Source organism: Panthera leo, chromosome F3 (genome assembly GCF_018350215.1).
Source record: "Panthera leo isolate Ple1 chromosome F3, P.leo_Ple1_pat1.1, whole genome shotgun sequence".
Taxonomy (NCBI): Eukaryota; Metazoa; Chordata; class Mammalia; order Carnivora; family Felidae; genus Panthera; species Panthera leo.
In genome coordinates this window covers 5,153,744-5,179,540 of record NC_056696.1, presented here as the reverse complement: position 1 = coordinate 5,179,540, position 25,797 = coordinate 5,153,744, and the positions used below count along the sequence as shown (strand labels likewise).

General features: G+C 48.8%; 1 protein-coding gene across 4 annotated transcripts in view; it reads left to right on the top strand.

Annotated features, from left to right (window-relative positions):
• The window catches only part of KIF26B (kinesin family member 26B), a 464,762-nt gene that overhangs the window by 315,583 nt on the left and 123,382 nt on the right, over positions 1-25,797 (top strand). For all 4 annotated transcript variants that reach the window (XM_042924645.1, XM_042924648.1, XM_042924647.1 and 1 more), the window contains one exon: positions 9,765-9,948. In XM_042924645.1, coding sequence (XP_042780579.1) covers positions 9,765-9,948 — 184 coding nt within the window. The remainder of the gene's footprint in view (positions 1-9,764; positions 9,949-25,797) is intronic.

Below are 25,797 nucleotides of genomic sequence, written 5' to 3'. Positions count from 1 at the left end.
AGGAGGTCTGCTGGACATGTGGGTACTGAGAAGTCCACCTGTTCCCAGGCTGCCGATAGAGGGTGGCACCAGGTCACCATCAGGCTCTGGGCAGGTTCATTGGAGCAGAGGTCCCCAACCTTCTCTTGGGCCCCGGGGCCCTGCCTCCCACAGGTGGCACTGTGCTCACTGGTGAAGGTGCTCCATGAGAGCTCAGCTTGCGCAGAATACCGAGGGAAGCCAAGAAGTTCAGCCGCGGTGTCCAGTGCCCTGCTTCCCGGCCGCCAGAGTGAGCACAGCTTGGAGGACGGCGAGTTCTGAGCAACAGGCAACCTAATGAGCGGAGAGGGCTTAGCCCGTGGTGAAGACAGGTAGAAGGGTCTTTCTTAAAGTGTTCCAAATCCCAGTAGACATCGGAGCCACTTAGCTGAGCCCGGAGAAACCACAGCATCAGGGAGACCATGGCCTATGCACCTTCCAGAAACGGAGGCGGAGGACGCTTCCCTTTGAACTTCCCAAGCCGTGGACGGAGTGTTTATCTGGTGTTTCTAAAATCCAACAGCCAGGAAATTACAAATCCATGATTTGTACTTCTGTTTAGCTTTCTATACCAATGGCCAATTGTTTTTTTTTTTTTTTTTTAATCAGACATCTTCTGCTTTATTTGGACACAGGAAAGCATTTCTCTTTTCACACAAGGACCTTGGCTCAGCTAACACTTTCATAGGGACCTGGCTTTCCACAAAGGAGAAGCTTTTACTTTGAGTAGCTTTGGTAAAAACCATGGTTTATGAATGGGGTCTTGTCGCGGCCATTATTTTTGCCTTGAGCCATATTGTCATTTGTTCGTAACGTTCTTACTCTGACCATGAAAAACTTCCAGACACACATGGATGGTAACATCTACCAACGGCGTGGGTTTTCAAACATTGCTTTTTACCCTTGGTTGTGCCCCCAGGTATGGGCGAATGGTGTGCGGTTCGGGTAACAGTTCAGGAGGAACTTCCAGCTTGACTCTGGTGGGGAAGCCCTTGAACTGGGTAGCTGGTTTACCTGCCGCGTGTCCCCAGTCTCCTTCACACTTCTCTTTATCTCTGGAGCCGATGTAAAGTTATCAGTCGTGTGGGGTGGGGTGGATTCTTCTCATCTGTGCCATTTAGGAGTAGACTCTGGGACACAAAGCAGCTTCTGGGTGACTCAGAGATGACTTCTGTGATATCTGTAGCCCATTGATTGCACACTTGTGTTGTGCGCGGCTGTCATTCGGTAAATCCTGATGGACCGATTGGGTTCCCAGAGCGCTCGGATGCATTCTGAGCAGCTTCCGGAATCCTGTTTGTGTCTACAGAGGGGGAGGCAGGAGGTAATGGGGGGTGGCGCATAATGATGTCCGTGGTGGCAGTAGATGTTGTGTTGCTGTTATTGTCAGGCAAGGACTCACTCCGGGTTGGGATTTTAGGGACAGAGAAGCCATTTTCATATAATTTGCCATTCACGTCCTAATTCTGGGCATGACCCGACTCACTCAGCAGAGACATTTTCCCCCTGTGATAGGAAGGTACGTTGCTAGGCAACTAGATCGGTAATTGGTAAATGCTTATATATGATTTGATTTGACTTACATACAAAAATATGTAACTGGCTTTTTTTTTTTTTGGTCTTCATTATTAATCAAATGATTATCATTTGGTTTTATTTTGCCCAAATAAAATAAAATAACTGCTTTTATTTATCAAGTTGCATCATAGCATGAGGCAGTGGAAAATCCCCAGTCCTAGAAGACAGAAAGCTTGAATCCTAATCTCAAAGATGAGAATCGCTAGTCCTGTGACTGTGGATAAGGTCTGGTAACTTCGGAGCCTTCCTCTTTTCTAACCTGTCATTTGTGGTACAGATAACTTCTCAGCAGCGAGGATGGCTGTGACCAGGGATGGAACACACTTGAGAAAGAATAAGACGTTCTGTTGCAAGGTCTAAACATTACCTAGAACCCTAGGCTACGTAAGCTTGGACTTTCCATGTGTCGTAACCCCAAGGGCTGGATGGATCGCCCAGCACTTGAGTAGTACACACTGTCACCTCAACAAGGCACAGAGCTCTGGGGTCGGTGTGGCAGGTCCAGAAGAAAGGACATGTGATATTGATGTTCAGCAAGTTAATACTGCAGTGCTGGACAGAGAGAGAGAGAGAGAGAGAGAGAGAGAGAGAGAGGCCAGAGCCCTCACCTCAAAGCAGCATCTCATCAAATGTCAGAACACAAGATAGATACTCTCAAGACCAGTCGCTGTAAGACTTCAAGGCAACAGATGAGGCCCCCTGAAGGCTAAAGTAGTTGATGACGGCAGCTTAGACAAGCTGTTGAAGAGTGGGTAAATTTTTTAAGCATAAGGTAAATTCATAGAAATTATCACCGTGGGTGAGTATCGTGCATTAAACTGTAGAAGTCAATTCATTTTCAAACTGTAATCGCGTCCTGCTGTAGTGTGTTACACACCGTGGTATGACGTTAATGGCCAGCCATGGTTTGCTCCTAAACATTTTATTGGAAGTCATGTCACGAATTCTCTTCTAGCGCTGATGAAATGGATCATTTACATAAAAATGGGGAAACCCCCAAGACCCGTGTGATTTTCAGTCTCTGGAGACATGGAAATGACCTCAGGGACAGCCAGTTATGAAATGGAAAGGTGAAGGAGGATGTTCTCACTCCCTGCTGGAGAGTTTCCAGAAAGACCAGCATGCTTCACGGCAGTGCCATAGCGCTTTTAAATAGGTCTTCTCTCACGGTGACGCCTAACTGGCCCTCTGTTGCCCTTGTTTTGTTTCTTTGCTTGCACGTGGATATCTTAACTGTTTCCAGAAGGTTCGCCTTAGACCACTGGTTCTTGTCACACCCTCTGTATTTACAGTCGGCTCTATTTTCTTCTCCGTCTTGTGTCATTGACCGCACAGATTTCTTAGGAGCTGCTGTGATCTGTCATGTCATTGCTCATTATCAGGCAGTCTCCATCCTCAGAGCTCTGACATATTTTAGGATTGCAGATAAGCCATCGTAGCCCATGGCAGCCCCAGCCATTGTCACGTTCAGTTGAAGTTTGGATCGTCTTTCATGTGCTGACGGTGGACATCCTACCACTGTCGTCCCCTCCTGGGTCAGGACCCTTTCCCTTTGGCAGATGTAGCAGTTTTGAGGACCTCAGCCTGTCCTCCTCTGGAGCGGTTGGTTCTTCAGCTGATGTCTCACCAGTCAATTGCCTGGGTCCAGGACCGCCTGGGTGGCTCAGTCGGTTAAGCATCTGACTCTTGACTGTAGCTCAGATCATGATCTCATGGTTCACAACTCAAACTCTGCATCGGGCTCTGCGCTGACAGCACGGATGGTTGGGATTCTCTCTCTCTCTCTCTCTCTCTCTCTCTCTCTCTCTCTCTCTCCCCCTCTCTCTCTGCCTCTCCCCCATTTGCACACACACTCTTTATCTCTCTCAAAAATAAATACACATTAAAATTTTTTTTAATTACCTGGATCAAATTTGGTAGAGCTTGAATGACCTCTTAATTTTTATAAGCCCATCTATCCGAGCATCTCACACTTGAACACTCGCCTCAGATCAAAGGAAATGCTCTCAGAATGTGGTTAGCAACACACAGTATGTAGGATTTTAAAAAGGACGGCGAATCCTTAAAAAATGACAATACTGCCTGATATTCCTTCCTCTTCCCTAAGGTAAGTTCTATGCTTCATGAAGCTAATAATTCTTAAAAATTGTTAGGTCAATATTTTAGTAATCTCTAGACCCTAAGGGTGGTAGACCCCAATTTAATTCTCATGAGATACACTTAAAATGATGGGCTTTCCGTTTAAGCACCCCACAATTCTGAAAATTGAAGGTCAAATAGTCTATCACACAAGCACCAAGAAAAAAAAAAGAAGAATCCTCATAAATTCCCCCTCTGATCTATATAACTGAGACCTAAGGTTTTCCCCCCCAACTAAACCAATAAAATTTACCAGGTAATTATTTCTCTCATTTTTTTTTTTTTTTTTAGATTTGGGTAGATCTGGCCAATCAGAGTAAGGAACCATCCCATGTGAAGGTCATGTCAGTTCTAAACTGATTCCTGAATTCAGATACCATCATATAATATGTTAGGATGGTTGTCTCCTGGGTGAGATGATAAGGCAAGGGAGAGAAAGGGGTAGAACCCAGAGGGAAGAACTGAGCTCCCCAGTTTAAATGCTCGCCAAGTTCACACTAGCCTGATGTGCTTAGCGTGGCACCGTTTTCTTTTTCCTTTTTTTAATTTTTTTTAATGTTTTTCATTTTTGAGAAACAGAGCACTAGTGGGGGAGGGGCAGAGAGAGAGGGAGACACAGTCCGAAGCAGGCTCCACGCTCTGAGCTGTCAGCACAGGGCCCTACGCAGCACTCAAACCCACGGACCAGAAGATCATGACCTGAGCCGAAGTTGGACGCTTAACAGACTGAGTCACCCAGGTGCCCCAGCACCACTTTCTTGACAGGTATTCAGTAAATATTAATTTCATCCTGTTAGGGAGGCTCTCTTCTTTTCTTGAAATAAGGCACAGAGCGGCGCCTGGGTGGCTCAGTTGGTTGAGCGTCCGACTTCGGCTCAGGTCATAATCTCGTGGTTCCTGGGTTCAAGCCCCGCGTTGGGCTCTGTGCTGACAGCTCGGGGCCTGGAGCCTGCTTCGGTTTCTGTGTCTCCCTCTGTCTCTGCCCCTCCCCCGCTCATGCTCTGTCTCTCTCTCTCTGTGTCAAAAATAAATAAGCATTAAAATGTTGTTAATAAATAAAAAAGAAATAAAAGAAATAAGGCACAGAGAAGTAAATGAAGATCATCGATATTTAAAGATGTGTACCGGGATGAATAGCTTGAGGTAGTATATGATATTATCCATGGTAAGAACAAGACAAGTAAATATTGCTTATAATTGTGTTTTAAGGAGGGCTTTTTTTGTTGTTGTTTGAAATCTTGTAAGACAACCTACTCATTTGTTTTTCTCCGTCGGAAGAAAGAACTTGTAAGGCATTAATTACACAAAATACACGTCTAGCCAAAATGTCTTCACTCTTTCTGTTCTCTCATGACTGCCTCTCCTTTATGTCACTGATAATACAATTATCCATGAGTGATTTCTGTACCTTAACCTTCTCCTCTCTGCCTGTCATTGGAGTGCTACACAGTAGGAGTGGAAGCTACTGACTTGTAAGAAATTGGAACACGTAAGACAGATCAAACAGCTGGTTATAACGATGTCAAAATTAAAATAAAATGTCCTTCTAGAATATAAGGCTGTAAACTATGGCTTTTATTAATCTTTCAAATTCTGGCGTTCTCTAAGGGTATTTATTTCAAATGCGTGTTTCAAACAGAAAGGAATTTTTCAATGCGTTCGCAAAAGGATTCCCCCCATTTCTGTTTTTCTGCATGGAAGCCAACCACGGCTTCCCTAAAAGGACTAGCGTTTCCAGGAATTGCCTCAGAATCTTGGAAGAGATTTTGGAAATCATCTGATTTTCCCAATGCACACATTCTTTCCCCTGGAAGTGCCTTTCTAACTACTATCTGGATGCTTCCAGTGGCAAAGAGCTCACTATTTCGCGAAGCACACCCATTACTAATGGGTTACTCTCATTTCTGGAAAGGTATCACTTATACTTATAAACCCAGTTATGCCTTTCTGTTTTACCTGCCTGGTAAGAGATGGTGTGGTGCAACATGGGGCAGGGAGACCTAGATTCAGTCTTAGCCTCACTGCCTATAACCCTTCAAAGGACCGTCTGTTAAACCTCCTGGGGGGCCTGGGGGGCTCAGTCACTTCAGCATCCAACTCTTGATTTCAGCTCAGGTCATGATCTCAGGATAGTGAGATCAAGCCCTGCACTGGGCTCTGCGCTGGCAGTGTGGAGCCTGCTTGGGATTCTCTCTCCCTCTGTCTCTGCCCCTCCCCCCCAACTCAAAACAAATATATAAACTTTAAAAAAAAGACAAAAAAAAAAACAACTTCCTGTTACTGAACACTGCACGTGCAATCTTAATTTTCATAAAAAGCCTGTTAACGGTAGGCACTATTTTTGCTGTGTCTTACTATGCAGAAATGATAACATTTATAATAGGGACGATAGTCGTATGATTGAATGCCAAGCACATGCCAGGTGCTCTGGAGACACTTTGTATACATTATAAACATCAGAATTGAAGTAACTTGCCCATTATCTCTACTCAGCATCTGAAGAAGCTGGGTGTTCAGATTCAGGTCAGGTACTAAAAAGACTCTGGGTTTGACTCTTTAAGTCTCATTTCTTTGTGAGATAGGAGCGCTATTATTTTCTTCACCAGGTTTTCTGAGATTCAGAAAGATAGCCTGTGAAGTTATCTGGCATTCTTGTTTGAAAAATACCTCCTGCTACATAGCATGTATTCATTAAAATTTGTTTTTTAATGTGCATTTATTTTTGAGAGAGAGACAGAGCATGAGTGGGGAGGAGTCAGAGAGAGAGGAAGACACAGAATACGAAGCAGGTTCCAGGCTCTGAGCTGTCAGCACAGAGCCCGATGTGGGGCTTGAACCCACAGACTGTGAGATCATGACCTGGACTGAAGTCGTACGCTTAACCAACTGAGCCACCCAGGTGCCCCTATTAATTTTTTTAGACTTTAAAAAAAAAATACTCTTCCCTCCCTTTTCTCCTGGTTTATATTCCCGAGGCTAAATATCCCCAATTCTTTGGGTCTTCATTCATTCATTCATTCATTCAGCATATACATAGGCTTCTTTGGCCCTGCCAGGATCTACATTATAGACAGGAAACAGACAATTAACAACCAACATGAATACTGAGTAAGTCACCTGCTGTATTAGAAGGCAGTAAGTGCCATGCAGGGGGTGGGTGGCTAAGGCAGGCAGGATAACGGAAATGAGGAGATTGGGGGCAAGGTCGTGGTTCATTTACTATAGCTGTGCAACCAGTTACCCCAAAAACTTAGTGGCATAAAGCAACAGTGATCACTTATTATCCCTCATGGTCTCTGGAGTTCAGAAATTTGGGACAAGACATAGTTGGGATGGGTCATCTCTGCCCACAATGCCTTGGGCCTCAGCTGGAAGACTTGAAGTATGACCCCTGGAATCATCTAAAGGCTCATTTATTCAGACGTCTGGTAGTTGACGCCGGCTGTTGACTGGAGCCCTCAGCTCTTCTCTGCGTGGCCGTTTCTGTGTGGCTTGTGCTTCCTCACAACATGGGGGCTGGGTTCCCAGGGCAAGAGAGCCGGTAGCAGCCATATTGTCTGTTACAACCCAAACTTGGATCATTCCCACCATATTCTGGGTTCAAGACTATGTCAAAGTTCCACTGAGGTTGAAAGAGAAGGAAAATAGACCATGCCTGTCAATGGAGATATGTCAATGACGTGTCATAGGAAGAGTGTAAGAGATGAGATATATATTGGTGCAGCCATTTTGGAATGTACAGTCCGCCGTGGTGCACAGGGTAGGTTCATTGATGAGGTAACATTTGAAGAAAGATTTAAAGGAGGTAAGGGAGGAAACCATGTACCTAGCTCTACCTGGGGCAGAGCATTCTAGGCCAAGGCAGGAGCCTGTGCAAAGGCCCTGTGGCTGGAGTGTATCAGGAGTATCTGGAGGCTAGTATGGCTGGATCAGAGTAACTGAAGACGAGAATAGTAGGAAAGGTGGTCTGAGATATGAGGGAGGATATATGTGAGGCCTTCTAGGCCCCTGTAATTACTTGGCTTTTACTATGAGATAAGAAGCAAAAGGAAGGTTTTGAGCAGTTATGTTTTAACAGAACCACTCTGACAACTGTGTGGAAAATAGACTGCACAGCAGGGGCTAGGGGTGGGGGGCAACAGAGAAAGGGAGACAAAGTAGGAGACTATTTTAGGAATCCAGGCAAGAGAGCTTAGTGGCTCAGAGGGAGACAGGAGCAGTAAAGGTGATGAGAGGTAGTACATCGCGGACCTATTCTGAAGTCACAGCCAATAAGGTTTCCTGATGGGTCGGCTGGCTGGTGTGAGAGAAAGAGGAGTCAGAGGTGTCGGGGCCGTTGCACGGGTGGAATCGCCATTTTCTGAAAGAGGGAAGGCTGAGGGCATACAGCTTTTCAGGAAAAGATCATGAATTCGGTCTTCAAGTGCAAGATGTCTGCTAGATCTCCAGGTGGGGCACAGGGCGTCGGGGCTCCGCCCTCCTGTTCGTCACGTAACCCACTCCCCTGTATTTCACTCTCGTGAAGATTTTTGGGTTTACAGCTAAGAACATACAAACTTTGAAGTGATGATTCCTGGTGGCTGTATTTGCACTGTGGCGATTTTGTAGCTCAAGAGATTTGCCAGAGGATGATAATTACCGACCCAAGATTAAAACTAACTATTCCCGATCAGTAAGATGGGGGACGGGAGGAGGTGCAGGCGATGATGATTCTGTCTCCTTGACCTGCGTCACTGGTGACCTGTCAGGCAGCTGACAGTGGACGGATTAGGAGGTTTTGGTCTGTCGAACAAGGTCATGGTAGTCTGGTTGTTTTAAACAGCAGCTCAAACGTTTAATACCATTGGATGAGGCAATTGGAATTCGTCCAACACAAGTACAGTGTGAAAACACCAAGAATTCATCCAGAAGCGAATATGTTAGAGTCTCTGAAATGCCTCTGCCTTGTGGCCACTCGCCTCGTTTCACTGTAAGAGGAAGTGTTGCAGAGCATTTGAATGGTCGGGGACGTGACATGAACAGTAGATGTTATTAACAATGTTGGCAACCCCCCCACTCCCACCCCACCCCCTCACTGTTCCCCATCTGCAGGCTCTGTGCCAAGTTTGCTGGCTCTGACCCTCACTCCCTGGTGCTTGCCCAGTGAATTGCGTTTTGTATCGAAAGACCACCCCGCAGAGAGCCTGGTTTCCACCCAAGGAGCCCCTACTCTCAAGCAGCACCATTTACCCTGGCTGGACTTCATTCTGATTTGGTGTTCTGTTTCTGAAACCAGGTTGACTTATGTTTCCCCATCGCATTGGGCCCTTTTCTTCCACCACCAGGCACAGAGCATGCCTTCCTTGGTCACCTTGTAGATCTTCATCAGGCTGGCTTGGAATTGTTAGAATCTCTAAATAGCTCATGAGGTCTCTCCCACTCGAGTTTGTGCCAGAGAAGCTATGGGACGATTAACCTAACGGGTGCTGTTTTATCCCCAGAGATGACCAGCTTTGTCCATGCTGAGGCTGAGTGTAGATAACAAACTCCCCTTTGTAAATCGTGATTGCAAGAGCCGTGCACTTTTATGGCATTTTTCTTCTGTGTGAGCGATTGGGTAGCTCATGAGGGCCGTTGCCGCGATGGGGCTGCTGGCAAGCACCCAGAGGATGAACAGGGAACTGTCAGGATTCAGGAAGAACGAGGGGCTCTTTAAGAGAAAGAAAACACGAGGCACCTGGGTGGCTCAGTCGGTGGAGCATCCAACTCTGGATTTCAGCTCAAGCCATGATCCCAGGGTCGTTGGAATGAGCCCCGCATTGGGCTCCCCGCTGAGTGTGGAGCCTGCTCAAATCCTCTGTCTCTCTCTGTCTCTCTCTCTCTCTCTCTCTCAAATAAAATTTAAAAAGAGAGAGAAAGGCTCTCTCTCAAATAAAATTTAAAAACAGAGACAGAGACAGAGAGAGAGCAAGGAAATAAAGTAACCCTAGCATATCTGATTGGACCATACTTTTCTCCTTACTGGCCCTTTTCTGCATTTTTCCTTCCAGGGCCGCCCAGAAGTTAAATCTGTCTTCCAAAAAGAAGAAACACCGGCCTTCCACGTCTTCTGTGGCTGAGCCCCCACTCTTTGCCACCAGCTTCAGTGGCATCCTGCAGACCTGCCCTCCCCCGGCCCCGCCCTGTCTGCTGCGGGCCGTCAACAAGGTGAAGGACACGCCAGGCCTGGGCAAGGTAGGTGCTGGGCGGTGGGGCGGGTTGCGCATCGAGGCGAAAGCAGAGGACGAGGAGCCCAGTTGGTTTGTTAACACAAGGGGGTGACCAGGGAGCACAGGGGTCAAAATGCAATTCACTCGGAAGTACCATCAGCTTTTCTTCAGTCCCATGTATGACGTGGCCAGTGGAGACCATGAGAGTGTTCGCGATCTGATTGGGTTTGGGCAGGACACAGGCAGCCGGGCAGTGTCGACAGATCTGTAGCTGTGTGAAGTAAACAAAGACACAAAGGGCAGCAGGCGGAGGCTGCTTCGAAAACTTCGTTTTCAGACACCACCCCCAGACTCTCGGCGCCGACGTGGGTGTCTGGGTGAACTACTCACACTCTGCCCTTCAGATGGAGAATAAGCCGAGACTCAGGAAAACATTTAGCTGAGGAAAGGTGGCTGCTGTGTTTCTTTCGTCTTCGTCAGAAGTGGGACGGGGCACACGACCCCGCCAGTGCCTTGCGCGCTTAACGCGATCTGCCATCGCCTTCTTTCTGGAACGCTGCAGGTCTGGCTGAAGGCTTGGCTGCTGTACTGTGAGGACCGAGCTTGCGCGGTCGCTGATTCCCTTTTTCCCTGGACCCCCAGTCACGGCCGTTCCAGGTGCCTGGTCTTCCCGTAACTCACCGGCCTTCTGGAGCTCACCGTGGGGCCCTCTGCCCCTTCTTTCTTGGCCACGCCTTCCTCTCCTCACTGCTTCTCTGCCTCCTCCCCTCCTCCGTGCTCTCCCACCCCCCCCCCCAACTTCACCACCCGCCTCGGGAAGACATGAACTTGCCGTGTTCCTCTTCCCGACCGTGTATAAACTGGAAGATTGTTTTGAACGGAGCAATGCTTACTCCAGCGGAATGTATGCGGTTCTGGAATTTTCCCGACGGTTCCCCCCAGGCCCAGAAGTAGAGTAGGGAACAAGGGCTGTAGGGCTGCCCTCGCCTCACCAGCCAGGAAGGAGACAGAGAAAACCCTGCGGGTTGGGATCTCTCTCTAGGGAAGGACTCGTAGAGGGGACACCTGCTGAGGGGGGACAGTGACACCCTCACGGAGGTCATCATGGATGGTTGACATGCTGCCTTCTGAGGAGGGCGGGTAATGCAGGGCTTTAAAATCGCATCTTTTCTTTTTAATCGTGGAAAAGCTAACACGTCACATAAAATTTACCACCTGACCCATTTTTTAAGCGTACGCGGGCTTCTGTTTTGCTAAGAGGAGTTTGGAACTTGAATGCTGGAGCTGAACTGCCCCTGGACGAAGTCGAGTTAGAAGTACAGCAGAATTGAAAATAGAATAAATAGTAAGTGTTGTATATAAATCAGCATGGGCGAAGTTGAGAAGCTTGATTGAATTGCCAGAAGCCGCTTAATTATTTATTTATTTATTTATTTATTTATTTATTTATTTATTTTGCCGCTTAATTATTTAAACCTGAGGTGGGGGTGGGGCGCAAGCCCCGCTCAACCCTGACCTCTCGTGCCTCAACCACACGAGGACTCCCTCAGGAGACCCGGGAGCGTTTCCCAGGCCTGTGGGTTTAGTGAAGAAGATAACTGAGGCCCCCCAGGGGGTAAGAGATTTTCGGGTTCCTCCTGACTCAAGCCCGGAAGTCAACACCTACAGCCACTTTGTTTTCTGCGGTCTCACTGGGCTGCCACAAGGTATGCATGATCTTTAACACTTTGGGGTGGGGACAAGAATGCATTGGGGCCACGGGGGCAGCCAAATCACCATGGGATCCAGTTGCCTTGATCCAGGGGAGAAGGCCACGCTTCCCTTTGCGGAGTCACGGCTGGGAGAGAAAGGGTAGCAGGAGCGGCCAAGGGCAGACACACAGGGAGACCAGAGGCGCTCCATGGCGGGGACCATGCCAGAAGCAACCCGGACCCTCCTCCCAGAGTCAGTGTGGCCGCTGGGCACTGCTTCAGGGCAAAAGCTCCTCTGGAGGCCGCGGGGGCGGAAGGGTTTGCAGTAACTTCAGCGTGTCTGGAGCTGACGTACAGCAGACACACAACACAGAAAACGTCTGGGCGTCGTCGGCCCCGGGGGTGCGCGTTGGCAAACTGCAGATGCTTGTTGAGCGCCTATTACGTGTCAGGCACAGTGCCGGACACTAGGCTTGCAGTCAGGGACAGACAAGGCAGAGGCCGCTCCTTCCAGCACTTTCAACCTGGTGCATTTATTCCAGTCAGTCTTAGAAGTCTCAGTAATTTCAGGCGCTTCGGTGGCTCGGTCGGTTAGGCGTCCGACTCTGGATCTCGGTTCTGGTCGTGATCTCGCGGTTCCTGAGATCCAGCCCCGCATCGAGCTCTGTGCTGACGGCGCAGAGCCTGCTTAGGATTCTCTCTCTCTCTCTCTCTCTCTCTCTCTCTCTCAAAATAAACTTAAAAAAAAAAAAAAGGAAAAAAATCTCACCAATTTGGACCAAAACGAAGGACAATCTGCTTTAAGGAAAAGTTGGCATCGCAGCCTTAAAATAATTCTAACTTGCGAGTAATATCAACAAAACGATACTAAGCGGTCTTGTAGACACATCCTTAATGAACAGATAGAGGTGATTCGTGGATGAGGGAAGCTTAGTGCCTGTTTATATTTCATTGATTTGGCTTATATGTAAATGATACCTCTAATCTGTTCGAAAATGGCTCCTTCCCCTAAGTCAGTACGTGCTCCTCAGGAAATTTGTTTGCACAACTAATTAACGTCCATGTTTCAGGTTCATTCGTTTGTTGTCACAGCTTCATGCCAGAGCTCTGTCTTGGATTACAAGCTTCTAGAGCAAATTACATTACCTGTTGAACTCACCGAGCGTGCGGCTTTGCAGCCATGCCTCCTGTGCGTATCGCTTAAAAAAAATTTTTTTTGATGTTTATTTATTTCTGAGAGAGAGAGAGAGTGAGCACGAGTGGGGGAGGGGCAGAGAGAGAGGGAGACACAGAATCCGAAGCAGACTCCAGGCTCCAAGCTGTCCGCACAGAGCCCGACGTGGGGCTTGAACTCACGGATCGCGAGATCACGACCTGAGCCGAAGTCGGACGCTCAACCGACTGAGCCCCCCAGGCGCCCCCTGTGCGTAACACTCGAAGGTGAGAGTGGTAACGGTACTGGCAATGGTCTCGGTGGTGAGGCCAGCAATCCACCAGTACCTGGCTAATTCTCCTCTTCCCAGGAGAATACCTGGAGGGAAATCCAGGAAGCATGAGGGGAAAGGACCCTCCTTTCCCCTTCAGGACCCCCAGGAGTGCCTCCAAAGCTGGAATGTTGAGCGCTCAGCCTGTGTTCCCCCATCGTGTTTTGGGGACGTAAGACTGCTCGTATAGGTGGGTGCTCTCAGCAAGAGAACCCACACTGCAAACGATGGAGTGATCGCCCAAAATTGGATGGAGAAACTTGGAGGGGAATCGTGGCAAATGAAGCGGGGACAGGTGGGGAGGACGTGTCATAGTTGATTTACTCAGCGAGTGTCTATAGAGGTACCGTGTCCCAAGTACCGCCGTGGGTGCCCCAGGAGGGCACACTACAGGGGAGCAGGGTGGCCATTCTGGGCACCTCCCTACAAAGGAAGTGGGGGGTGTCCTGATCTCCGGGAACTCGAGGCTCCCATGAAGATGTTTGCCTGGCAGCAGACTCAGCCACTACTTCTGTGCCGTTTCCTGCCCCTGGGGATCCCTGCTAAGACTAGGCATCCTGGGGGGTGGCCCCCCATCACCATCTGTCCGCACCCATCTGTGCGTCTCTCGAGTGCCTCCTGAGATTTCTCTTCCTGGGGCAGTGCGGCCCAAAGGCAGGCGACTTGGCAGAGTCCTAGGAGTTGGGACTTAGAAATAGACTTGCTTGTCTGGCTGCATTATTTCTCTTCTGCTGTAAATGCTGGGCCATAACTCTGTTCTTCTAAGCCCTTGGTTTTAAGTTGTGTGTATTTCATTCAGCATTGTTTTGCAAACCCAGTAACATCATATCTTGACCTCTATTAAAAGGTATGTTCTGTAAATAATCTCTTTCTGTCTCTCTGTCTCCTGCTCGCTCACACACACACACACACACACACACACACACACGGACACGCTGCTTGGCCAGTGTCACCACCAGGTTCTATATTGTCTAGATTTAGCAGAATTCTCAACTGTCTCTTGTTTGATGTGTAAACTCCTAGCATAGAAAAAATAAAAGAACCACGTGAGCTCTTTTGTGCAGGCTATTTTTCCTTTACAGATTTATAAACCTTCCCACGGTAGAAGTCATTTGATTGCAGGCACACCTCAGACATACTGCGGGTTTGGTTCCAGCCCACTGCGGTAAAGCGGAGATCACAATCAAGTTGGCCAAATGTATGTTTTGGGTTTCCCAGTACATATGAAAGTTACGTTTACATGATACCGTAGTCTATTAGGTGTGCAGTAACGTTGGGTCTAAATCAACAATGTACATACACACATACCTTAATTAAAAAATACTTATTGCTAAAAACTGCTAACCATCTGAGCTTCCAGTGAGTCGTGATCTTGTTGCTGGAGGGTCTTGCCTCCCTGTTGGTGGCTGCTGACTGGTCAGGGTGGTGGGGCTGAAGGTTGGGGTTGGGGCAGTTTCTGAAAATAAGACAAGGTCGCCTCATCGCTGGACTCCTGCTTTCATGAGCGAAATCTCTGGAACACGCGACGCAGCCTGATCGCATCTGACCCCTGGCGGAACTTCTTTCGGGACTGGAGTCCTGCCTCAGACCCTGCCGCTGCCTTATCGGCTCAGCTGATGTCCTGTTCCGAATCCTCCGTTGTCATTTCAACGGTCTGCCCAGCATCTTCACCGGGAGGACCTTCCACCTCCAGAAACCATGTGCGCATCCGATCAGGTTTGACGAGGAGATCGCAGGCCTTCGGTCCCGTCTGCAGCCCCCACTTCTGACCCCGGTTCCCTTGCTGTTTCCACCACAGCTGCAGGGGCTCCCTCCCCTGACGTCTTGAAGGCATCTTGAGGGCTGGAACCAACTTCTTCCAAAGCCCTGTGAATGCTGGTACTTTGACTTCTTTCCACAAATCACAAGTATTCTTAATGGTGTCTAGGATGGTGAATCCTTCCCAGAAGGCTTTCAGTTTACTTTGCCCAGATCCAGCAGAGGAATCACTGTCGACGGCAGCTATGGTTCTACAAAATGTGTGTTTTCAAGACCTGAAACTTTGATCCATGGGCTTAGAATGGATGTCGTGTCAACAGTCATGAATTCAACCTGAATCTCATCCGTGTCCATCAGAGCTCTTGGGTGAACTGGTGCATTGTCTGTCAATGAGCAATCATGTTTTTTTTTTTTTAATTTTTTTTAATGTTTATTTATTTTTGAGACAGAGAGAGACAGAGCATGAACGGGGGAGGGTCAGAGAGAGAGGGAGACACAGAATCTGAAGCAGGCTCCAGGCTCTGAGCACAGGCTCTGAGCCTCAGCACAGAGCCCGACGCGGGGCTCAAACTCACGGACCATGAGATCATGACCTGAGCTGAAGTCGGACGCTTAACCAACTGAGCCACCCAGGCGCCCCTGAGCAGTCATGTTTTAAAAGCATTCTTTTTTCTGAGCAGTAGGTCTCAACAGTGGGCTTGAAATATTCAGTAAACCATGCTGTAAACAGATGTGCTGTCATCCAGGCCTTGTTCCATTTCTAGAGCACAGGCAGAGTAGATGTAGCATAGTTCGTAAGGGCCCTGGGATTTTTGGAATGCCACATGGACGTAGGGTTCAAGTTAAAGTCCTCACCAGCTGCATTAGCCCCTCACAAGAGAGTCAGCCTGTCCTTTGAGGCTTTGAAGCCAGGCACGGACTCCTCTCCAGCCATGAAAGTCCTAGATGGCGCCTTCCAGTGCGAGGCTGTTCTGTCTACATTGAGACCTGTTGTTGAGTGTAGCCCCCTCATTAATTCTCTCGGCTGGACCTTCTGGAGAACTTGCTGCAGCTTCTCCATCAGACTTGCTTCCTCACCTTGTACTTTTACGGAGACGGCTTCTTCCCTTCAACCTCGTGACCCAGCCTCTGCCAGCTCAGACTTCTCTTCTGCGGCTTCCTCCCTCTCTGAACCTTCACAGACTTGAAGGGAGCCAGGGCCCTGCTCTGGGTCAGGCTGTGGCTTAAGGGAATGTCGTGGCTGTTGGCTCTTCCGTCCGGACTACGGTCGCTTCGTCCACGTCGGCGGTACGGCTGTTTCGCTGTCTTGTCATTCGTGTGTTCCCCGGAGTAGCAGTTGTAATTTCCTTCAAGAACTTTCCCTTTGCATCCACAGCTTGGCTCGCTGCTTGGTGCACGAGGCCTGGCTTTCTCTCTATCAGCTCTCAGCTTCACCATTTCTAGCTTTTGATTTAAGGCGAGAGACGTGTGACCCTTCCCTTCACTTGAACACACAGAGGCCACCGTAGGGTTATTAACTGGCTTACTTTCGATATTAATGTGTCTCGGGGAACAGGCCCGAGGAGAGCAGAGAGATGGGGAATAGCCAGTCGGTGGAGCTGTCAGAATACACCCGATATTTATTGATTAGTTCGCCATCTTGTATGGGCACAGTTTGTGGTACCCCAATTACAGTAGTAACAGAGATCGCTGATCGCAGGTCACCGTAACCAGTATGGTAATGAAAAAGTTAGAGATATTGTGAGAAATACCAAAACGTGGCACAGAGACGGGCAGTGAGCAGCTGCTGTTGGAGAAATGGTGCCAGTAGACTTGCTTGGCACGGGGGCTCCATGTTCCTTCAATTTGTATTAAGTGTCTGTGAGGTACAACAAAGTGAACCACAATAAAATGAGGTGTGCCTGTACTAAACCCTGTGACACTCTCCTGAAGAGGAAGCCCAGATTCCTTTCCAACTGACATTCTGAGTACAAGATGAAACCAACGAGATAGAAAAAATTGATTAAAATAAGATCTTTAAAAATTTGTTTTAAGTTTATTTTGAGAGAGAGAAAGAAAGAGAGAGATCGAGCATGCGAGCAGGGGAGGGGCAGAGGGAGAGGGGGAGAGAGAATCCCAAGCAGGCTCCACGCTGTCAGCACGGAGCCCGACGTGGGGCTCGAACTCACGAACCGAACCGTGAGATCGTGACCTGAGCAGAAGTCGAGGCCGAACCGACTGAGCCATCCAGGCGCCCCTAAAATAAGATTTTTAAAAGGTACTAAGGTAGCTCTTATGTATTCAACAGGTAGAAATGGCTGGCGTATCCCTCCCTTGTTTAGGAAGTGATGCCAGTTTATGTGGAGGAGAATTTCACGCCTTCCAGCCCACCAGGGTCCGGGTTATTTAAACAGAATGCAGATTGTCAAATTTCTCCTTCCTGCTTCTACCATTCCTCATCCCAAAGCTGTCGGAGAAAACAGGAAAGACTTGAGCCAGCCTTTGACATTCATTTTGAGAATGTATACAAAATAAAGAATTCAAATGTGATGGAAAATTCTGGATTCTACTACTCACTCACCAGTGACTGCTCTGTCCTTAAATGCTATACATGGGGAAAGTGACTTGTGAGTTCTCTACTTTGGAGAGCCGGGGTGGGGGGGGAGTGGGGGGAAGGGATGCATAGATAATACTGCATAAATAATACAAAATAATTCATCACATGGCCAGCCTGAAAGCTTCGTAAATTAAGTTGTCAGCTCTTCTGGGGAGTAAACTTGTGTGACCTTCCCCTCCCTAATTACAGTTCTTGTCTGTGCTCTGTTGGTTTTGCTGGAGTCTGCTAAGCTCTTGTAGTTGGAGTTTGGTTTTCTGTCCTTCCTTTCTTACTTATTCTGACCCCTCTTCCAGTCTGCATCTGAAAGAGAAAGGAGGCTTGGAGAAAACATTCAGACTCATGAATCTTGCCAGGTCCTTCCCCCCCAGCACCCCATGCAGAGGTTTCCTCGCGGTCCCGGCGCCCTCCCAGCTCTGGGCCTGCCCCATCCCAGACACTCTTGGGGCCCCTCCAAGGGCCAAGCTGATTCTGGAGCAAACCCAAATAGCCTCAGTCATGGGGACTTTTGTCCACAGCTCCTGCCATGCCACTCTCCAATTAGCAGCTTTCATTGTTGCCAACGAAAGGGAAGTATTAGGAGACATTCTCCGTTAAAGGCCACGGCAGAAAGGGTCATGGTCAAACATGTGTAAGGAAAGTGGGGCGCCATTTTGGTTTTTCATTACTAGTGTGACTGCCCCTAAGACCGCTGGTCACCTTGTATGGAGGTAATGTTCCTTTGTCTTCATTATCAGATGGAAAACGAGAAGGGTTAAGCAAGCACGTTTCAGCTTCGTTAGATCTGATTACGGATGGGCGGGCGTGTTACTTAATATAAAACACTCCATTTGGGCCTCTCTTTGCCTGGGATATCTACACAGAACAAACCGGATAAAAGGATTCGTGGGTGAACAGGGACGAATAGTTGGGTCCTGCGGCTCAGAGTTATCTGTCTTCTATCTCGGCCCGTTATTGTAGCCTTCAGGGCACAGGAAGGGGAAGAGATTTGTATGTCCATTTTCTTCATAGAGCTTCCACATTTTCCAGTTCTCTGAACTCCTGTCTGCTTTAGCTGAAGAGTGGGGGTCTTCTGAAGACCCGGTCAAAGCTCCAGGGACGTGAAGTTCTCCAGACGCTGATGTTCTTGGCCATCCTGCAGAAGGAACATCTCTGGGCGAGTTTCAACCTAGGAGGATGATCAGTCATGAAGCCTTGAAGGCAGAATGAGAGATTTTTAATCTTATTCCCTATTTTGTATCTTCAGCCTCAATCCTACTGACTTTTTTCAGGGTTGTTTGTTTGTTTGTTTGTTTTTTACATATTATTGAGATGGTAGGCATGTGCTAGCACGTGTGTGTGTGTGTGTGTGTGTGTGTGTGTGTGCGCACAGGTGAGCATTGAGAAAGACGAAGGTGATTTTTCTGAGGAGACATTTTAAAGGCTAGAAACCAGTGCCGTAATTGGATAAGCTTGGGGCCTCCTAGAGTACCTGTAATCCTAATTAGCATCCTGACTTATGGAATGAAAGCACAAGATAAAATGAGGGAATTCTCTCTGGAATAAATGCCACATTCTCAATTAACCAAAGGCCAATAAGATGGATTATGATGCCAGAAGAAGGCTTTTGATCATTCTTTGGCAAAAACCGCATTTTGGTCAGGCTCAGCACAATTAGACAATTACTGATATCAAGAGCCTGGGAACAGTAGGTCTGTTTTAAGCCAACACTTCTTGCATCGTATCTTTCTAGGTCTTTCTCTCGCTAATGGCCGAAAGGAAAGTTAATCATAATTATCCCATTAAAATGGGATGGATAGTAATGTTTTATAAAAAAAATGGTGAGTCCAAACTGCTGAGTTAATTAGAAAGTTTTCCTTCGTGCCTCCAAGTAGGAAATGTTCTTGCCTCCTGAGACTCGCATAACAAAACATGTGAATTCCTTTCTGATGCTTCCTTGAACTAAAATGTGTCACTGTAAAAGGGGAGAATCATTTTGATACATTCTTTTTTTTTTAATGTTTATTTTTGAGAGAGAGAGAGAGAGAGAGACTACCTGCGAGTGGGGGAGGGACAGAGAGAGAGGGAGACACAGAATCCCAAATAGGCTCCAGGCTCTGAGCTGTCAGCACAGAGCCCGACGCGGGGCTTGAACCCACGAACCGCGAGATCATGACCTGAGTGAAGTCAGACGCTTCACCGACGGAGCCACCCAGGCGCCCCCATGTTGATACATTCTTAAAAGCAAACCCGAATTTCCCTTAGATTGTTAAATGGTTCCTGAATCACGGTCCTCTGCCTACTCATCCCCCTCTTACTTTTCGAGTCCGTCTTAGCCCGCGCTCTGTGATACCATCTGAGCAAAACTACCATCGCCTGGGGGGCTGAAACAGAAACTTATTCCTCACCATTCTGGAGACTGAGAAGCCCAAGGTCAGGCTGGCAGATCTGGAGCCTGGTGAGAGCACTCTTCTTGGTGTGCACGCGGTCAGTCACCTTGTGCCTCCCATGGGAGACAGGACAGAAACCTCTCGTCTCTTCTTACAGGGGGCTCATCCCATTCGTGAGGGCTCCACCCTCATGACCTAATTACCCCCCAAAGACCATCCATCCTAAAACCGTCCACCTTGGGACGGATGCGAACGTGCAGACCACAACACTGACTTCTAAATTCCAGCACTGAGTTGGAGTATTTGACTTCCCACAGAAGCACCCAGAAGCGGAACCATTACAATAGCCGTGCGTGCCAGGGACAAAATTCCTCGCACATTCTTTTCCCCTTCCCTGGGTCCGGTCTGTGCCCCGTGGCTACAGCCAACTACTCAGATAGAAATTTCGTCCGCTTGGAGCCGAGATCTCCTTACCACCAGCAGTGAATCGTCGGTGGAGTCTGGGCCGGCTGGGGCCAATCGGAGGCATTTTCTTGCTGAAACCCGTAATGGTGAAATCGGTCTGCTTCCCGTGCTGGCTTCTTAGGTTTGCAAACTTAGCTCTCTTACCCAAAGAGTGAGCCTGCTGGTAAACCAAGGGAAGGAGCGCTCATGTCCGCTCGTCCCGATGCTCCCAGGCGACCCAGTCCCCCGACCCCCACCCCAGAGCAACGCATTTAAGACCCCACCCGTACGTGACAATGTGCAGGTGCAACCTTAGCAGACAGGCCAGTGTGGACGGAGGGGCAGGGGACTGACACCGTGCAGTGAGTTCAGTTCGCCGGCATTGATGGGGGAGCGGCTGGGGGCCAGGCACCAGGAGAGCCTCGGGTGTGTTGTGAGGATGGGATCGGGCAGTGTGGACCCACTGCATAAACCCAGGCACAGCTACAGCCGTCATCACTACACAAGGGGCTGCTGGACGTTTCTCTCAAAACAGAAAGCCCACAGGAAGTTACCTCTGGAATCTTTTGACACTTTTTGCAGGAAAAAAAGGGACCCTTTTCTCCCAAGGGTTATTTCCTTCAGCAGCTTGGGCCAGATACCCACCACCCCTGAGTTTGGGAATGCTTTATCCCATGGGTGAGCCGGGAGCAGGGTTTGCTGGTCTGTCTGCTTCCCACTCCGTCCCCTGATCTGCAGAAAATGGAAAAGGAAGCGCCCTGAAAAGACTTCAGAACAAATAAAGCCATTCAGCCTGCTGCCGGCGACACAGCCCCAAAATCGGCTGTCGGCTCGGTTACAAGCACAAGCCACACGCTGGGTGGGCAGGAGTGGATGCGGGACCCCGGCCCAGGAGTGGATGCCGGAAGCAAAAGGCTGTGATGTCACCTCCCCCAGAAAGCTTGCTCTTGTCTTGGTCTTTGCTTGGCTGGTTTCTGCCCATCCTCTGGATACCACGGGAATGCCATCCCCTCGGGGAAGATTTCCCTGCTGAGGGGCCCCAACTTTCTCTCCATTGTACCTACCACCCTTTGGATGAACAGTCTCTCTAATTCAGCGTTTCATGGATCTCTGTTGACCATAACCTTCCTGATGGCAGGGTCGTATCTCTCTTGTCCCCCTTCACATCCTACACAGGTACTCAGTAAATAGTGGGTATATTAGGGCTCTCGGAGAAGCAGAGCAGGGTGTGTGTGTGTGTGTGTGTGTGTGTGTGTGTGTGTGTATACAGATACCAATGCATATATGTACACAGAGAGAGAAAAACTGTGGAGGCTGACAAGTCCAGAACCTGCAGGGGAGGACAGCAGGCTGGAGACCCAGGGGAGACTTGCAGTTCAAGTCCAAAGGCAGTCTGCTGGCAGGATTCCCTCTTCTTCCGGGGAGGTCAGTTCTTTCTCTAGCAAGACTTCAACTGATTAGGTGAGGCCCACCCATGATATGGACGGTAATCTGCTTTAATCATAGTTAGCTGATTTAAATGTTAATCCCACCTAAAAAAAAAACACTGAAACATTCAGAATAGTGTTTGGCCGAATATCTGGGTGCCCTGGCCCAGCCAAACGGACACATAAACTTACCATCACATAGGCAAACAAATAGAAGGATGGAACCATGATGTGGGTCTCCTTCTCCTAGGGTGATCTTTCACATCTGTGTATTATGGTCTGCAGATGCTTTCACCTGTATCCTCTCCCTTGACCTTTAAAACAGCCCCGAGAGATAGATGAGGGCACTGAGATTCAGAGAGGGCAAGAGAATTACCAGAGACAGCACAGCTTTTCAGAGTGGCTAGGGAGACCCTATGTCTTTGTTCCCAGTGTTCTTTTCCTGATCATACAACACAGACTGGCCATTTCCTTGTGCCGGGCACAGTTCTGAGTGCTGAACTTGTATTAACATATTAAAACCTCCTTTCAACTCTGCGGGAAGGGTCTGTTGTAATCGCCCCTATTTTACCTCTGAGGAAGCTGAAATAGATCTAAGGCACCTGCCCAAGGTCACGTACCTGATCTGAGGTAGATCAGGGATACGAAGCCCAGTTCTGGGACTTGTTCTCTGCACACTTCCTGTGTACTCATTTGGCTTCAGGAAAGGCCTGTGGTGTCCATGCAAATGTCCCTGGCTGTGGTACGGCTGCAATCGGGGGCTGGCTGACAAGGGGCCGAGGCAGGGGTGGGGCGGGCCTCCTCTGCTGCCAGAGTCCCATCGCTCTCCCCTTCCCTCGTCGTCCCGGAGAGCTTTATAGTTGTTCTGTGTTGCTTTATCCCCTGGTATGGATCGCCTTCTGTGGTTTCCATGCAGTAAAAGTAAATTACCGGCGAAAGCAAATTAACATTCGGAATGATATTTTTAAAGGCAACAAACAAACAGAAACCTGCTCTGAGTTCCATGAGAGAAGGTGCCCTTGCCCTTGACCCCTACTCCAGGGTAGTGAGAACTCAGGGTCAGCGCTGCGGGGGACGGGACCCCGGGAGCTGACTTGATACTTAATCTCCTCCTAGACTGTATCAAGCTCTCTGGGTGATCTAGCTCCATTGAGACTTCTGGGTCTAGAACACCAGATCAGTGATGATGGAAATGTCTGAGTTTCTGTTTTTGTGTAAAGACATCTGTTGTGAGCATGGACCGGGCTGTGGTCTGTGCAGGCAGGGCGGGGAGAGGGCGCGCCCGGAGCCCCTCATTCGAAAGAGTTCAAGATCATTCTTGGGTAGACAACTAAAAGTACCTACTCTTTTTATCGTCATCGCTCTGGCTTATCATGGCAGATACGGCTGGAATTTGCACAAGATAACTGGCTTCCCGGTGAGTTTTCTTCCTTCCTCCTCTTCACTGAGTACTTTCTGATATTCCTCCAGGATCCGTGCTGGAGCGTGATGACAACGGGCAGCGCAGTGGGCAGAGGAGGATGTACTTTTGTTTCATTTTTAACACTTTGATGTACTACCTGCACTTGCCCCGACAGTTAGATCGTATGGAAGAATCACGGTGGCGTGTGACACGTTCACATCCCCACAGACTCTTTCTTAAGAGAACTCACACGTCAGGGCGCCTGGGCAGCCCAGTCGGCTAAGCGTCCAACTCTTGGTTTCGGCTCAGGTCGTGATCTCATGGTTCATAAACTCAAGCCCCACGTCGAGCTCTGCGCTGACAGCAAGGAGCTTGCTTGGGATTCTCTCTCTCTCTCTCTCTCTCTCTCTGCCCTTCCCCCCACTTGTGCTGTCTCTCTCTCTCAAAATAAATAAACTTTAAAAAAGAAGTGAGAGAACTCACACATCCTTTGCTTATGGGTAGAATTCCGCCGAGAGCATGCGGTAAGGAAGGTATACTTTTCCTCTCCGAGGCGGGGTGAAGTGAGGGGCTCTTTGTTCAAGGTCATGCATGAATGCCAGCTCCTGTTTCGGGCTGTGCCCTCCCATCCCCTGTGTATCCTCTGTTCTGCTTTGACCACCAAGGGAGAGACTTCCTGCCTTCCAAAACTCCAGCATTGCCTCTTCCCTTTGAGAATGCTCCTGTCAGGATGTGAGAACTGGCATCCGTGATGGGTCAGGTTCTGAAGTTATCTCGAAAGATGTGTGTGTGCTCGAAGGTGGTGTAGTCTAGAACAGGGATGGGAGGAGGGGGGTAAGGGAGGACGAAAGGGGTTTCGTGTTAATTAGAAGTCTTTTTAGCTTCAGACACTGGGATATTGGTGACTCATGGAACCAGACCGTGAAGTCAGGAGCCCTGGAGCCAGGATCTCCTGAGTGCTTCGGGACTGTCTCTCTTTCTCTCTCTCTCTCTCCCTCTCTCTCCTATTTGTGCTTCCTTCCACACTTTGGCTTCATTCTTCTTCAGTGCGGATCAGCTTTCGCCTCACACGGGTGCCGACAGCTCTAAAGTGTCGTGTTTTGGGGCACCTCGGTGGCTCAGTCGGTTCAGCCTCCGACTCTTGGTTTCGGCTCAGGTCATGGTCTCGCGGTTCGTGAGGTCGAGCCCTGCGTCGGGCTCTGCGCTGACAGCGCAGATCCTGCTGGAGACCCTCTCTCTCCCTCTCTCTGCCCCTCCCCTGCTCGCATGCTCGCTCACTCACTCTCTCTCCCTCAAAATAAATAAATCTTGAAAAAAAATATATAAGGTATTGTGTCTTACAGCTTCCACCAGCAGACTGGACAGGTTTCTATCTTCTCTGGCCTGAGGCTCAAAATTCCAGGCAAGGTCTGGTGTACAGACTAAGAAAGTGGCTTTTCCCACTGGCTCATCAGGGTTGGGGTGAGGAGGAACATGTCCTGGGAGATGATGATGCTGCCCTACAAGAGGGACAGATGACGGTCATCCCCTGCATTTTCAGGTCGTTCATAGGAAGCATTAATGAGCACTGAGGAGGAAAGACCAGTGCAAGGGACGATGTGCCTTAAATTCGAACGTGATCCATGTCAGACCCCAGCGGTACTAAATGAGCATTTACTATGTGCTTTTGTTTTGTTTTGTTTTTTAATTTTTTTAATGTTTATTTATTTTTGAGATGGGGGCGGGGCACGGGAAGGGGCGGGGCAGAGAGAGAGGGAGACACAGAATCCAACCGATATAGGCTTGAACCCATGAACCATGAGATTGTGACCCGAGCCCAAGTCAGACGGACACTCAACCGACTGAGCCACCCAGGCGCCCCTCTCTGTGCTTTTGAAATAAGGATTTCTTTGGAAGTTCGTCTTGCGGACCACTTTTCACACTCATTTAGCAGTTTCTAGGGGGAGAAGAGCGGTGTGTGTGCTCAAGAGAGCTTAGAGTAAAGACACTGTGCAGAGATTAACCCCAGGGAGTGACGAGGGGCCGTGTGCACTGGGCAGTGCTCCACCGGGGAGCACTGACATCCTTGTGGTTCTGGCAGGAGATGAAGGTGCCTCCGGGGAGCACTGATTCCAGACGGACAGTCTTACATCTACCGGTTCATGCTGGCCACCCTCTGCTTACCCCGTGTTGCACAGAAAGGTCCAGACTTCAGCACATCAGTCTTTATGAAAATGTTTGTTTCTCCTTTTATCTGTTCCCACGGTGGCTCACCACCGCCGTCCCATACCCCTGGCGGTGCAGAGCTCATGGCCAGAGGGCGCAGGCTCCCAAGTTGGCCCTTGTAAGGTTACGTTATGAAACATACAGCCGGACGGCCGTGGTACCTGATGTCTGTCTCAGGCTGGGCCGTGATCTAACTCCCCGTATTTCCCCGGGGAAACAGGTGTTCGACAGACACTCTGGGCGCACTCAGAATCTAAGTACCAGGTGCCGTGGGGGGAGACACCGGCTTTGCAGTGTGAGCAAAACAGACACAGGTGTTCTTTGTTTTTTAATTTTGTATTTCTGGAATTTTCCAAGTGATTTCTGGAATTTTCTGAATAACTTCCATAACCGTCAATTATTGGTATTCATATCGTATCGGTATTGGTATTAATCTCCACTTAGTGGAAAAGCTGAATAGGTTTAGAGGTCTTAAGTGGACGTGAAGTCTGAGACAGAATG